Source organism: Hylobates moloch, unplaced genomic scaffold (assembly GCF_009828535.3).
Source record: "Hylobates moloch isolate HMO894 unplaced genomic scaffold, HMol_V3 SCAFFOLD_4, whole genome shotgun sequence".
In the NCBI taxonomy this organism is placed as follows: Eukaryota; Metazoa; Chordata; class Mammalia; order Primates; family Hylobatidae; genus Hylobates; species Hylobates moloch.
Window position 1 is genome coordinate 53,983,616 of NW_026652279.1, and position 15,970 is coordinate 53,999,585.

At 38.6% G+C, this 15,970-nt stretch overlaps 1 protein-coding gene across 12 annotated transcripts in view; it reads right to left on the bottom strand.

The window, feature by feature from the left end:
* Positions 1-348: 348 nt before the first annotated feature.
* Positions 349-15,970, bottom strand: part of BBX (BBX high mobility group box domain containing) — a 298,070-nt gene continuing 282,448 nt past the window's right edge. For 9 of the 12 annotated variants that reach the window (XM_032150240.2, XM_032150243.2, XM_032150247.2 and 6 more), the window contains 3 exons: positions 10,704-10,901; positions 8,152-8,338; positions 349-4,080 (listed from right to left, as the gene is read on the bottom strand). In XM_032150240.2, coding sequence (XP_032006131.1) covers positions 3,993-4,080; positions 8,152-8,338; positions 10,704-10,901 — 473 coding nt within the window. In that variant the 3' untranslated portion in view covers positions 349-3,992. The remainder of the gene's footprint in view (positions 4,081-8,151; positions 8,339-10,703; positions 10,902-15,970) is intronic. The other 3 variants (XM_058437548.1, XM_058437550.1, XM_058437543.1) reach the window with 2 other exon arrangements.

The following is a 15,970-nucleotide window of genomic DNA, read 5'->3' on the forward strand; positions in this document are numbered from 1 at the left end:
CCCTTTACAAATGACGGCTCCAGGCCTCCTGCGATTTCCTTCCTTTTCCCAGACGAAGTGGTGGTGCTTCTCCTTTGCTGTACGGAATGCCATCCTCCAGCCTCCAGCTGCTCGTCTTCAGAACACTTATGATTCATACAGTAGTTTAGCAGGCAGCATGGTCCCACTGCTTCACATTAATGTCAAATGCCAAACTTGGAACAGAGCTTTTTGGTATTTCCCCTCCCCTCCCCACCTTATAAACAAAACATGGCATTCAGTTTTCAGCTTACTCCTGTTCTGTAGCAATTTGTAATTAGCTTGTGACTTTACATAGGTGCAAACATTTCCATACATTGAGCCAAAGACTGCAGAGTGCAAACAAAATTTTATCTGACTTACAGTAGCATCTGACTTAGTAAGAAAACAAAAGGATTTGAACACATTGGATTCTAACCAGACCAGTTCAGATGCTCCTTTTTGTTCATAGTGTTCCATCATTATTTTGTTTCTCCAGCAATTTTAGCGGCAGGAAGTAGAATCACAATGATAACGTGGGAATTATTTTAACATGGTTTTGGAACATGGCATCGGTAGAAAGCTCATCTGACAGAATTAAATAAATATATTTCTGATATTTGTGGGAAAAAGACTATCGGAATTACAACAGTAGAATTTACCTTTTAAAAGGGGTTTTAATGAATTAACAGTTTTGATCTAAAATCTGGGAACTAACCTAATTTGGGGACAAGAACCTGTATTTCCAATGTGGCTGTGGGACATTTTTCTTTTTCCTGATCTCATATACAGTACCCAAACAAATAAAAACTTTAAGGATGTCTTACAGTATTTTTTCTTTCACTCAGCTTCTTACAGCTGCAGCTTCAGTTACTATAATATACTCTACACACTTCAAAATTACATAGGAAATACCCAGAATAACTAAATAAATAAAAGGCTAAAGAAAACTGGAACAGTACTGCGTCTCCATCTGAGACGCAATCTTCTACTTCCAGCATCGCAGAGAAGGGCTAGGACAATTTTTTTTCAAAAGATTTATATACAGGCTTGAATCCAGAAATTAAGGTTAAAAGCATAAATATTGATAATTTCAACTAAATTCAGAATGGTTTCAGAAAGATATGATACAACAATTTAGAATAAAACAAAGCAGAAGAGCATCATATTTTGGTTTGCTTGAGATATATATAAGGTGCAACAACTTTTTCTCTTGAGGATGCTGTGGGACAAATGTTAGTGTAGATGGTATCTGCTGGCAGATTAAAGTACACACTATAGCAATATGATTTTCCAAAATAAAAAAGAATGAGAGAAATGAAATGAAAATGATAACAAGGGGTGGGGAGGAGAGCACTAATATTGGTCTGAAATATTTGTGCTAACAAATGTTGTTACCTGAAAATAACAACACTCCTCTCCAGCAGATTCAGGGCATGAGAAGCACAATTATTGAAATCAAGACTACTCAGAGAATCGACAAGGTGAGTCTAAGGAACTATAAAGCTTTGCAGGATTTCTGCTACTCTCAGTGCCTAACCGCTTAAAAATTAAGCATTTCTACAAAAAGGTTTGTTTTAAAGTATCTGAAAACAGTCATCTCCAGTAAGTTGCCCTCCCACCCCCAACCCTGCCTAAGGGAAAAGCCACTGAGGTTTAGGAAAAGCAGATCAAGTAAGATATTAATCACATAGAAAAAAAGTAATCTTTTGTTTTGCTTTTTTTTTTTTTAAAAAAGGTCCCATGAATATACAGCAATCTCGTAAGGAACTCTAGTGAAATGTAATCGGAGGACTGAAGGAGGGTGCTCTGGCAAAAATAGATCTATTCTAACGTGTTCTATAGAATAACAAGTTAGTACCATTGTCAAGGTGCATGTTCTGCACCATACAATTTTTGTTGTTGGTTTTTTGTTTTGGATTTTAGCTAATTATAATCTTCAAATCACTGCTAGCGAGTGGTCCAAAACTCCAACAGCCACCAACATCGGGACCCAGCAATTTCAAACATTCACTTTTTGTTTTGAAATTTAGAAAATATTAATAAAACAGCATCACAGTAAAAATATTATGCTAAAGTCTGGAACTGCTCACTTGATTTATTCCTACATGAATGGGGTTAAGCTGTAACTTTTGATTAACCTTTTACTAATTCCTTCTTCCTCCATCCCCACCAGGAATATGCGTTTTTGAGTACATCATTCTGATGCTTTGCTACCCTCTTTACCTGCTTTGGAGAAAAAAAAAAAGAAGAAAAACCTCTATTTTTTTTTTTCAATCCTGTTAGTATGTTGTACATATTTTCCAGCACCGGAACTGAAGTAATATCTACAACCATGAGAAGCTAAACCTAGTATGAATAGAGTCATTTTTTGTATGGCTATTACGTCAAATTACAATTAGAAAAAAAAATCATTATAATTCAGTCAAGTATAAATAAGAAAGCTAGATAAAACCATGTAAACTGTCACCATTTAGAGATCAAATTCAAAAGCTTCAAACTCGAACTAGCACTGTCAAAATTCTGCCAGTTTGAAAACTATTAAAAATTATTGCTGGAATCCAATAATTAAAATTTGGTAGTTTGTGCTGTGACACAAGAGTGGGGAAATACTTTGTGCTATAGAACAAATACCCTGTAAAATCTGTAGCCTCAGACTAATTTTGATTTATCACTTTGCATCTGTTGCTAGGAAACAAGACACTGTGAATGTCAGGTGGTTAAGTCAATATGTTGAATGTTCTAAGCCAGTTAATCCACTTGGCGCTGGTGTATGTATGGTTGGTTTTATGTTCAAAAGCAACAAAACACAAAAAGGAAACAGAGACTTGCAGGTGGATCTATGACTGAGAGTCCCACTCTGGTCAGGCATACCTCCCTCATCATTGACTCAATACCTCCTAAACAACACAAACTCAAAATGGCTCTAAAAACCTGCAGTGCCAATCAGGCTGTGCATAGCAATTGCAACCCGTCCAGTCAATCTGTGATGGATGTAAAAGGTCTGTAGCTCCAAGTCCACATGAAGTGAGTGTCTTCAATGTGTTTAGAATAGTGAAGTAATACTAAGGTCACTTCTGAATAATATTTTTGTCTTTTTTTTTTTGTTTGTATGAACAATCCATTGGTCACTTAGACCCCTGTGTAAAAATAAAAGAATCCTCAAGGCATGAAAACACCAGTAATCTGTAATCTGCAGGACTCTTCCCCTGTCTGGGAAAATATTTGCCACAATTTGCCTCAAGCAAATTCTTCTTGGTCACTCAAGGCTAAGAAAAAAATTCAGATTGTAAGAGTTGTAATTTTCTCTCTCTCTCTTTTTTTTTTTTTTTTGCCAGCAAACTACCATTCTGGTGGCAAATATAAAAGTGCAGAATATATGGACCACGAGGCCGAGCATACACCACTAACAATGGTACATCTGCCTGCCCAGGCTGCTTGGGAGTCTCTGGAACAGGCTTTTTAATATTTATTCTACAATATAAATGTAGGTATAACCTATTATATAAACCATCTTAGAACTTAAATCTCCATGTACAAAAATGACTAAGAATATCTAATAATAACTAGTGCAGTGCATCAGTTTTTGTTTTTTTTGTTTTGTTTTGTTTTGAAAGAATAACTAGGTAATATATGAAACTAGTTTCACACTCTCTGGTTGGTAAAAGAGATGCTGGATGAGCTACAGTAAAGGCAGCCTTTTACCAAGTTACCACCTATTACCGTCAAAAGCCTTCAATAGAAAGCAAAGCTCCAGGATCATTCTGTTTCTGCTCAATATCAGACAGATAACCTTACCCTCAAAGATTCTGGGTTCTGAGAGAACAAACTGGCCCAGGATGCTAACTTCTGCTTCAAGTGAATCTGGGCCGTGTGGGGCAACAAGCACTTGTTTGCAGTCTATATTTTCCACCACTTGGACTTACTAGCATCCCTCGGTAAAGACAAGGCTAGGGTAGTAGGTAAAGCACAATGTTTTACAATGAAAGGGCGCTTCACTGGTCAGCGCAGGAAATAAGTACAGGAGCCTGTGGCATTTCTTTTGGCTGTCCATCATGGGTGAGCGGAGTTGACCTCTGACCTCTGTAAAATAAAAGGAAGAAAAAGTCATTTATTCAGCATATGTTATTAGAGACAGGAGAGGACAATGAATAACAAGTGTGTTCCAATATCTTGTTTAACAGTTACTGCTGTTACTTACATCATTTAATGGAAACTGTTTTTGCTTTAAAGTTTTTTCTTTTCTGTCCCCTTCCTTATTCTTTTTTTCCCCTTCCTCCTTCCCATTCTGTCTCCCTTCCCAAGATTTCATATCTGAATTCCCCTCATACAACTCAACAGCATACCCTCTGGCCTCAAACAACTAACCACTTCCATTTTGAAGAGATGGAATTTTAAGTACCAACAGATTTGGGGCAACTCTTTAAGAAGTGGGAAAATTTCAATCAAGGACTGGGGTTCTGGGACAATAATTTTCCTGTTGATCCACTGATACTAAAAATGACACATTCCTTTTCTTGACTTGCCTGAAGGGAAAGTTCTCCTATAGTAATTGGTAACCTTCAGGTAATTTAGTGATAATAAAAGCAATGACTCTGGAAGAGAAACAGAGATGGACTGTGACTCCAAGAAAAAAAATGAATGAAGAAACAATAAAACCCTCTGAACTCAAATGCACATGGACAGAGAGTGTTTAGAGGAAGAAAACAAGTACTGATGCTGGATTTTAGATTTTAACAAAATCTACCCTAGTTGGGCGAAAATCAACACACATGAAGGGAGAACTCCAGACAGAACTAGAAAATTCATGGAAATTTCCATCATTTGGATAGAACCTATGCCAAACAGCTGATTTTTCATTCAGCTTTTGTATAATTAGTAGTAAAAATACAATTTACTTCATGGTTATGAGAAAACTGTCCAAAATTCTTGGTAATTTCTACAGAGCTTCTCATTCTAAAAAGATAGGACTGGGCACTTCCTTGACATTTTCCAACAGGCCTACCAATCCTAGAAAATGCACACTCACTGCTCTGTAACCTACAATGGTCTGTAGTACATAACACTGCGCTGAAAATATGTGATGTATCAGCAATGTTTTCATTGGGATGACCTTTCAAAAGCGTATCTTCTTCAGAGTACATAGAACAAAAGGAGCTATTTCAAGATTTAGCTTATACCTGCTCTGTAACCACACTCAAGTTTCTCTTGATGCACAAAAAAGAAAAATAATGTAGACAAATTACAACATCTGGGGGTTTCAGAATCAAATGATCACTTAATAGCCCAAGGTATTTAGGATTTTAGAAAAGCAAAACATTTTAGAATCAAACCTCTGGATTAAGCTATTCATATGTGGATGTTATAGATACCATCTGTTCAATATGTTCAGCTCTTTGTTCAAGAAAGATGAAATTAAAATGCTACTTTTTACTTTTAAGATATTAAAAGATCCCAAAGAATTTTAATAAGTACTAGAAAAGAAAAAAAAAAGTAAAAGATGAAAAGTGCAATGTAAAAAAAGATGGCAAGAAGGAGAGAGAAATTGGGGTGAAAGTCCAGCTAAATCAATGGAAAAAGGAAAGAAGTCAGAATCACAGTGGGAGAGGACTATGTGCTGCAACTGATGATTCTAGCTCCCAGAGTAAGGGTCAGGTGAGATTCTTCATGATTTTCTCCGACATGACTGAAGCTTTCCTTTGGCAGTACGTGAGATAAGGAGTTCAAATCTTGACTTGGGCACAAATTGGCTGTGTGCTCTTGGCAAGTTAATTAACAGTCTTTAAAATGGGACTAAAAAGGCCCACTTGGGATAGCTAATTTAACTTCTAGTAAATAAACCGGTCTCTTAACAAAGGTTTGTTCCAACTCTCTATTTTGTGTATTTTGTAAAACCGTCTAAGTTAGGTTTCTGAACTTAGATTTTTTCATGGCATGAGGGCAGGTAGTATATTTCCACCCCTAACTCCATGGGCCACCCTTTAAACCATGAACCGAGTTGATGCTGAAGTAATGCTTAATTCATTGGTATGCAACCCAGGTTCAATTACAGTGAGCCTACAGGTAGAAGCCTGGTGGGTAGATCTGCTTTAACAGGTAAGGGCTCAAGTTAACAGCTAAGACTCTCCAGGGTGATCTGTCCTTCTAGCTATTAAGAACACTAACCATTTATTAGGTTGATGGTAAAATTCTAGTAATCATTACTGTTCTTTCTAATGGAAGGTTAAAAAAAATAAAAAGAACCTTTACTCATATTATTTTTTCTATACCTGCTATCTAACTTAGGCAGTCATACTTCAGAAACTACCTCATTTATTCATTCACCCACTCATTTGTTCATTTATCAATTGTTGTAACAGGAACTAAGCAAGCTGGTAACACAGAGAATAAAACACTGTTTTGCTTTCAAAATATACTGAAAGTAGACAGAAACATCGACAAATCAATACATCCCAATGTGGTCTGAGAGAGGTGTGAGCATAGCACGCAGGAGCAACAAGAAACACACAGCCTAGGGCATCAGGAGGACTGAGAGAAGAGGACCGGGGACTAGGGTGGGGAGAAGGAGAGCAGTTCACCTGATCAGAGGATGTACAAGGCAAGAGCTTGGCGTATCTGGAAAGGGGTGATTCCACATAACTGCAGGGTAGGGAGTGTGGAGGGCGGGGACAATGAGATTGGAAAGGTTTGCTGTGGCTTTCTGCTGATGCAAATTGGGAACAATGGAGGGCTGGTTAACAGAGCAACGGTGTGACCATGCTTAGAACACAGGCAGCAGCCAAGTTGCTTATGTGCTAGCCTTTTCCTACCCCTGAATTATTATCCCTCTCTCAATTCTTACATTCCCTCTTATTTCCACAATTCACAGGGACACTTAATAACATTCAGGCAGATATTTTAAATTCTCACTGCATGTGTATGTGTTTGTCCTCTATCCTTGACTGCACAACTCCACGAATGGAGAAGTATCTGTGCATTGTCTCCCTCAGAGACCTTAGTGAATTTTAACAATGTCTGTCAGCATTCACTTGCTATTAGGAATTTGCAATGTACACATAAAAAGGAATTTGACTTCTTGGAAATATCTAGAGGCTATTTGTGAGGAAGTACACAAACTGTAATATGACAGGTAAATAGCAAGAAGCAAACCAAACTCATGTCAGGGGACTCCAGGTTTACCTGGATGTGAAAAAGGAGCATGGGGCCTATAACTGGCTACACAAGCTGCACTGGGTTGAGAGCTCTTTTGTACTGAAGACTGAAAGTCTAAGAAAGCAGCTCATCCATGGGTAATCCACTTTGAATAGGAATATAAAATACCTGAATTTACAATAGGCTTTTTTGCCTTCCCAAAGGATCCATTAAGTAGCAGAATACCCAATTATACACTTAGAACTTAATATACTTTCTGTGGGGCTTCGCTGAGTTCAAAGGGTTTTCACATCTATGATCTCGTCTGATGCTTACAACTTCGTAATTCTTTGGGGATATCACTATGCTCAGTGTGTGCTGAGAAAACTAAAGTCCAGAGAAAAAAATTACTTTGTAGGAAATCACAGAAGAGTTGAAGAAAAATCCAGGCCTCTGGCTGCCATGAGTCGGATGCCAAGATGCTCTCTCCCTTGAACTGCACTGTCTTCTGATGGCTGGTGATGGCACCAACACCATCACCAATAAGGGGCATTCCACACACCAGCACTGGGATGCTAGAGTTACCCCACATAACATCTCTGTGAAATCAGTGCCACCTGCCCCTGTTTTTTTAGAGGAAAAAAACCAAGGGTAGAGAGGTTAATAATCTTGGTCAAGATCTTTCGGTTTGCAGGTGATGGAGCTAGGACTCAAACCTCAGTCTGCAATGAGACTCCAAAGCTCATTGGTCAGATAATACTGCTTCCCTGCTCTCAGGCTTTTTATGGAAATGAAGTTTAGCCACAGGATAACATATTCAAAATAAAATACTTGGTTGACTATATTCCCTGGTATTTTCCCGCACTGCTAATTAGCATATATACTTTTGTAATACCTCATATAACCAATAGTGCTCTTGAACCAAGTTTGAACCCCAATGCCCTGTAAAAAATGTCACAAATCACATCAAAGAGGTTGATCTGGTTTCCATGTTGCTTTCTCCTTCCACGTTCTACCACTAACCTGTGCACATTTTCCATGGCTGCCACTTCAGCCAGTGCAGCGAGGCTAAAGAACGCAGACACGGCAGGCATTTCTGGAGTACTGCTCCGCGTCTCCCCGACCTCAGTGTTGTGTGAGCATTCGTCATTGCAGTCTGTCTCAGTTGCTTTAGGGAGACTCCTCTGCAGTTGTTCCTTTGGTTTGTCATCTGTAACAAAAGAGAAATCCATCATGAGAAGATCACTCTGTTCTCTCCAGAGAAGAGACACAGAAAACGCTGTGCCAGTCAACGTAAAAAGAGCTAACGTTCTCTACTGTTCACTTTTGCTACCCATCGAATATTAAGGCTTTTACAGAATCTCTTCTCCTCGGTAACAAAGCTCTTTTATTAAGCTCAATTGCAACTATGGACAGCACTGTGCCCTGAGGCTGAGCTGAAGAGAAGCTGTGTTTTATCTGAGGTTAAAGAATGGGTCAGTCTTGGAGTGAGAAGGAAAAATGAGCCTCTGCTAAAATAAAACCCAAGGGACTTCTGTAGAGGGGTCTGTAGATGCTGTAAAAGAGCCCTTAAAAACCCAATTGACTAAACATTTCTTATGAAGCTGTAGCATGCTCTACTATGGCAACTTGGACATTGGGTATGCTGTGATACCAACGCTTAGGATGGCCTATACATCACATTAACCAGTTCTAATGAGAGCCCAAGTTGTTGTTTTGTTCTAAAGACCTATTGGAGAGAAGACGAAGCCCTCTGGTATTTAGAAAAAGATGGATGAAATGCTGTGCAAGTAAGCCTGCTACAAATGAGTATACTTTCTTTATTATGTAGCCATTATAGAGAAGGGAAATTTTTATCATAGTTTAAAAAAATTGTAAATATAGAAAATGACTGATAAAAGCTTTAAATATTATCTATTAGGACACAAAAGTGGTATGACACTTTTCTATGTAAACGGGACTGTTTCTCATATTTTTTCACTCCTCCTCCAAGTGAAAACAAATAGGATATAACAGTCTACAAACTGAAAGTCACAGAACGAACTCAGATTGGACAGAAAAGGAGGGAGGGGACTGCTGGGCTAAACATCAGCACATCTAGGTTTTAGCCCTCATTCTACTTCTATTGTATTGAATGTACTCAAACAAAAAATTCCACCTCTTTGAATTTTTTCTCTCATATGACAGGGCAAAATCAGGGCCTTTAATATACTCTATGTTTCTAACAATCTAAATATTCCAAACACACAATAAGAGTGCACAAAATTCATGAACTGTCCTCTAACTAAGCAAATAGTTCCCCTCTATTAACACCTAGATTAACCCAAATCACATAAAATAAAATTGCGGAGGTGCTGAGAGGCAGAAAGGCAACAGCCGAGGCCACTAGTACCTAGCTGGTATAGCACTCCAAGATTTTGGGTCCAGGGGGTCTCAGTATCACTCACTGGCCACACCCCTTCCCTCGGGCTCCTCAGGTCATTCTACTGCCAAAGAAGCTACCAGGAACAGCAAACAGACCACAGGCCATAATTGAAAATGGAGAAATTCACCATTTGGTTGAATTAAATCAGACAACTCAAGAAATCCAGAAGCATTCTCAGGCTCCCTGCATGGTCTGAACCAGTTATACAGGAAGTGGATGTTGGATGCATTTTAAACTTAATCTACCCGTTTGAATGCCTGGTACTCTGGCTTGTAGTGACACGAATAGCAGACCATGGTCAAATACTGATTCATCTAGTATCTTTGAAAGTCTAGGATCTCCTGGAATTAAGATTGCTTTTGTGCACGTTGAGAAAGATAAAGGGAAGATGACAGTCCTAAAAACTTTCTTTTCTAGGAATTCAGATATGCTCTTGGAAAACTAGCTATGATTTTAAACATGGAATAAAACGTGTTTGGAGGTCTGTAGAAAGCTGCAGAACAGATTCATTTTTTCAGTGGGAACCACAGTTGCTTACAGTCATTTGCTGACATGGTGGTCATCTGCTTGCTCTGGTTATCTCTGTCTAAAGCAAGCTTGTCCAACCCATGGCCTGCAGGCTGCATGTGGCCTGGGACAGCTTTGAAAGAAGCCCAACACAAATTCGTAAACTTTCTTAAAACATTCTGAGATTTTTTTGCATTTGTTGTTGTTGTTGTTGTTCTTGAGACAGAGTCTCACTCTGTTGCCCAGGCTGGAGTGCAGTGGCGTGATCTCAGCTCACTGCAACCTCCGACTTCTGGGTTCACGCCATTCTCCTGCCTCAGCCTCCCGAGTAGCTAGGACTACAGGCGCCCATCACCACGCCCGGCTAATTTTTTGTATTTTTAGTAAAGACGGGGTTCCACAGTGTTAGCCAGGATGGTCTCGATCTCCTGACCTTGTGATCCACCCACCTCGGCCTCCCAAAGTGTTCGGATTACAGACGTGAGCCACCACGCCTGGCCTGTTTTTTTGTTGTATTTTGTTTTTTTAGCTCATTGGCTATTGTTAGTGTATTTTATTTGTGGCTCAAGACAATTCTTCTTCCAGTGTGGCCCAGGGAAGCCAAAAGATTGGACACCTCTAGTCTAACGCTCTCTCTTCTTACCCAAAGTACCTCCTGCTGGTGATACCCGGCCATCTGCTGTCCTGACAAGGTGTGTAATCTTGGTTTTCCTTGCTTTTCTCTTTTGGCTGCCCACCAAAGGTTCTTGCATTGTTGTTGGCTCTGGAGTGTTGAAAATGGATGGGATATTTTTAACCTTATGAACAGGCTCTGTGGTGTTTCTGTCTTCTGAAAATATGGCTGAAATAGGAAATACCATGCATAGTTACTCACAAAAACAGAAGGCACCAACGTTGCTCTTAGAAGGAAACATGTCTAAATTTCTGACCTATCTGATGGAGAATTTACACTCAGAGTTTTCAAAGTACTGATGGAAAAAATGAAATAAAACGTTGCCTCTAACTTGTTTACTACCAATTGATATTTGCTTTGATAAATTAAATGCAGTGAATTAAGATACCCCCTCTTTTTTACATTTTCTAAGTCTTTGGGTGTTGCAAGTTGGTGGGGACGATAATTTAGGTAAATCTGAGTAAATATGTCCTAACAGACCCCAAGTCCTAGTTGTGATGAGGGTCCCTATCTGAGAGATCCTTTTGGCCAGTTGGCCTAGAGAGGACGGTAAAAGAAATTTCTTCAGAGGACACTAAAATTAAATATGTGCTTCTTAAATTTATATTTATGGTTGGGACATTTGCTTTCAAGCACCAGGTTGAATTGATCAGAAAAGAAATTGAGGCCTGACTTTCTTTCATGTAGATTGACTGTGCAGTAAGGACAGGACAAACATTGTTGAAGCCAGCACGCCAAGGAAAGAAACTCTCATTCACTGAAATCTAAAACAAGGAATATACTTAGTGAGATAATTTAATGAAGTCCCACATGTCATCCTGGCTTGTGGAGAGGCTAGTTTTAGGTATTCTAATTGTAACCCCAATAAATCATTTGATAGCACACTCCTATATTCTGAGTCACTCTGTCAAGAGCAAGGAAGACACCTGTACCACAGACTTTTCTCGTGGTTTACATAGATTGGGGATGCTTGTGTCTTTTCTTATATACTCATTTTCTTAGCAGTTTACCCCCTCCTGACCTTAACTTAAAAGTAAGAAAAGATGTGTAGATATGAGTTTAGTAAGTGTTTAGGGGTATAACATAGTTGAGTTTTATGATTGGGACTTTAAAGAAATTCCAGTGAACCAAGGGCTTGTAAGCAGGGAAAAGAAGCACTTTCATAATTTTTAACTATCGAATTTCTTAGGATAGACATAGAAATGATTTTTGACAAAGAAAAGGAGAATGTGGGTCAGAAAACTAATGTCAGACATGACAAGCCCTAAGCAAACTAAATCCAGAGGAGGCATATCTGAAGGTAGATATTGGCAATAAAGATATATATATCTATCTATATATATATATAGATATATATAGATATATATGGAAGAAAAGCTAAAATAAGAGGAAAAAAAAGCTAGAGCAAGAATAACTCAGGGTGTGAAAAAATGAACTTGTTGGTATAAACACTTGCACAGCCCTCATTTAAAATGTTTAATCTAGGTGTTTAATGGATTTAGGTATATCCTCAAGAAAGAAGGCTATGAATTAATAAGATTATTTGTCCTGGAAATCATGGCACCTTGTCTTTAAAAGATGTTTCAAAAGAAGGGCTGATTCCAGGCTTCACATTCCTAAACAAGTGGGAAATAATTTCAATTACATCAAAAGAAAGTATGTAAAGCAGAAATCACACCATCGTTTGTGGTTTGGCCTTACCTCAATATTGCATAACAGATGGCTGTGTGCAGACAGGCTTAAGATAACAGTTGTTTTAAAAAACTACTTGGCAATGCTCCCAAACACCTTTTCAAGTAAGTAATCAAAAGTCAGAAAAAATACTCCTTTTAGATTGCAGATCTATTCTCAGGTCAAATAGATCTACCTCAATGGTGGACTAACTTACTCAGTTATTATACTTAGTCTTAGAATATTTATACTTTGATATTTAGCTTAACATAGGCCATTGGTGGTACATATTTTAAGATTTTTTTTTTTAAACTTCAATAAAAGCTTCCAGCAAAATAAAAAATAATGCAGTTAGAAACACTCCAAAGATGATGCATGATTCTATTTTAGCCTTAAAATTCAAAGCCTCCTTTAAGTATAAAGAAGCCCAAAATCTGAATTTACAATGAGCATTAAATAACATCTATTGCACATTCATAAGCTTCAAGATTTCTAATTTCTTATCCAGATCCATCAGCTGTCCCTTCTGATTACAGAAGTCTTGTTTACCTCTCCAACAGAATCACTACATTGTGGATGGACACTCCAGAAAGAACATTAACCTCTTCCCTTTTCTACTTCTCCTTCCCAGGAAAGTACAGAACATGTAGAAATAAGGGTATATAGTGGGGTTCCAAAGATGGAAAGGTGTATCATATCTTACATTAGAACTGACTGTGGAAAGAAGAACCAAGGAGGTAAATGAAAAGGCATGGACACCAGAAAAACGCCAAGTCGGTTGAGAAAGATGACTTGCTTTTTACACAGAGACCATGGGGTAATGGAAGTAACAGTCACAGAGAGACCAGAATTCTACTCCTGACTTTTAAATTTACTAACTGCAGTCCAACTGACCATGGGCGAGGTTGGACTGTATTCGCTTTAAAGGAGCCATCTAGCCCTAAAATATTTTTGCTACATAGGCTACAATCAAAGATCTGGCCGGGGCGGCAACAACAACAACAACAACAACAACAACAACAACAACAACAACAACAAGCCACCAGTCAGCTCCAGAGTCACAGGCTGGGAAACAGTACTCCCGTGACTAGCACTGTTTTTGTTTGTTTGGTGAGCCTTCAAATGGTTTCATTTCTACTTAATAGTTGTTCCTTTTCTAGTTTGTTCCAGATGAATTGGTAAAAACACAGTAAGAAGCGTAAGGCACAGCTGCAAAAGGGTTGATTGCAAATGGAGGTACAGTTTCTGCCTAAAACCAGACTGTGACTAGGGAAAGCTCAGAAACCAGCAGGCAAAGAGTCTGGGGGCCCAAAGCAGGCCAGCAATACTCAAGTCCCAAGGGTCAGTACATTGCAGGAAAGTAAAGGAGTGAATCAGACTGCAGACCAAGTGGAAGAGGCAAAAAAAAAAAGACTACGTTGGAGGTTCTCATAAGTCCCCCAAAAGAAGGTAATGCCAATTAACTAGAGGTCTCCTCTAGACCTACTATTACATCAAAATGCAATGATGGGCCCTGCAGATGATGCACATTTGCAAAAGGTAAGTAATGTGACCTTCCTAGAGTTTGGAAGAGGATAAGGGTCCAGACTCATGTTCTGACCCAAGGGTTAACCCCAGAACGTACGGTCTTGTTTGGTGGTTTAGACCGAGGACAGCCTTCAGGATCAGCCCTCAGGGAGACCCTTCCCCTAAGACAGAAGAATTAGGGAACGCAGATGGGACCGTGTCCAAGAAGTAGTTTTCTGGAACAAAACAGTAGATCTGAGCCCAACGACACTGGCAAAGCAGACAAAAGCTTGGTGGTGAGGGACATGAGATGAAAAAGGTTCAGAGAGGGAAACAAGCACAAAAGCTGAGTACAAAGACAGCAAGCTAGTTCCTCCCGACAACCCGCAACCTAATGGAAATGTAAGAAAAGAAAGGCTTTGTCGCTTCAAAACAAATTAGTCATTTCTTTTCCGGCTTTCAATTGAGCACACAAAACTACCCGAGCACTTCAGAACAAGTCCACAGGGCTAGTTTTTACATCCAAACAAGAACCATAACACACTTGGTGCGTATCATCTGAGAGTGATAATGCAAGCTCACTCCTGGAGCCACATCAGGAATGTAGCAATAAGAGACCGTCTTGTTTTCCAAACTCTGATCCCAAAATGTGGAGTAGGTTTTTTGGGAAAGCAGCATTGCTCTTCTATTGTACCCCATGAGGCCACTAGAGTGCTCCAGAGTCATGAATTCACATTCCAACTGGGGTTTCAAACTTGCACTGAAATTATTATAGCCAGATCTGGAATCTAATTGCCTTTGGTAGGTCTCCCATGAGCTGAAACAGCAGTCAGATGCTGAATAGAACACAGGAAAAAGAAACAAATCAGCTTTATCCAACATCCTGGGAGACTTTGCTGAAGTTATATAGCAACTATTTCAAACTTAAGAGATCGAGTTAGACCGGGCACTGTGGATCGTGTGTGAAAATCTAACTATAAACCAGAATTTTCCTGCCTGTAATTAGATTTATACACTGCAAAGAAGTGAACTTTAACAGAGAGATTCCTAGTCCTAGGTTTTGGGGTTTTTTCCCCCCTTGTGAAATACCATTTATATTTTCAATATCTGAACCAAATGAGGGTTAAAAGTCTACAAATATGAAAAACAGAAAATGTAGTAGCCGATGTACTTAAATGGAGAGATGGTTTCTTCCCTATCTGCTTGTGTTGCTCAGGCCATCATTCCTTACCATGTATTCGGGGCTGATAAACCCTCCTTAATTCACTGGGAATGCTGTTAAGATGAAATTGAAAAAAAAAAAATATATATATATATATGAAAGCCCCCTGTAAACTATAAAGTGGTAGTATTAGTTATCATCATCATTATTACAATTAGAAACTTCCAGCTTAAAGCATAAGCATATGACACCATAACTAGGTGGAAAGATAAACACAGTGGCAGAGGTAGGAGGTAAGTGTTCTTGGTTTATTTGAAAATCCTACCTTTAATTCTAGGCTGTGGACAATTTTTTTTAATACATATATACCGAAATTTCAGAAAGTGGTTTAACAATTTTGAATTGTAAAAGCCCAGGCTTAAGACACATTATAAACTTAGCATTTAAACATATTACCAAGCATCTAAATATTTCTGATATTTTGGAAAAAAAAAAAAAGATTGCAAGGCGCCTGTTCACAGGGCAGTATAAAGAAAACATAGTGAACTTGAAGTCATCTACTTTAGAAGTCAGAATAGCTGAACAGTTATATAGCATCAGTTGACTCAATATTTCTATTAAAGACATCAGCTACAAACAATTCCTGTCTAACATTTGAGCAGGATTTTAATCTTACACATGTTAACATTATTCTATATTATTGCTATATTTTCTGTCACATATTTATACCCTCTCCAAGGTGAAGTTTCAATAAGCAGTGATATAGTCATAGATGAGAGAGAGGATTAAAGGCCTAGAAAACTCACAAAGCACATAGTCACTACACAAACAAGTAAATGTTGGAGATAGTAAGAAAATAAAAAACCAAAAATGGTTACTTTAAATTACTAGTAATTTC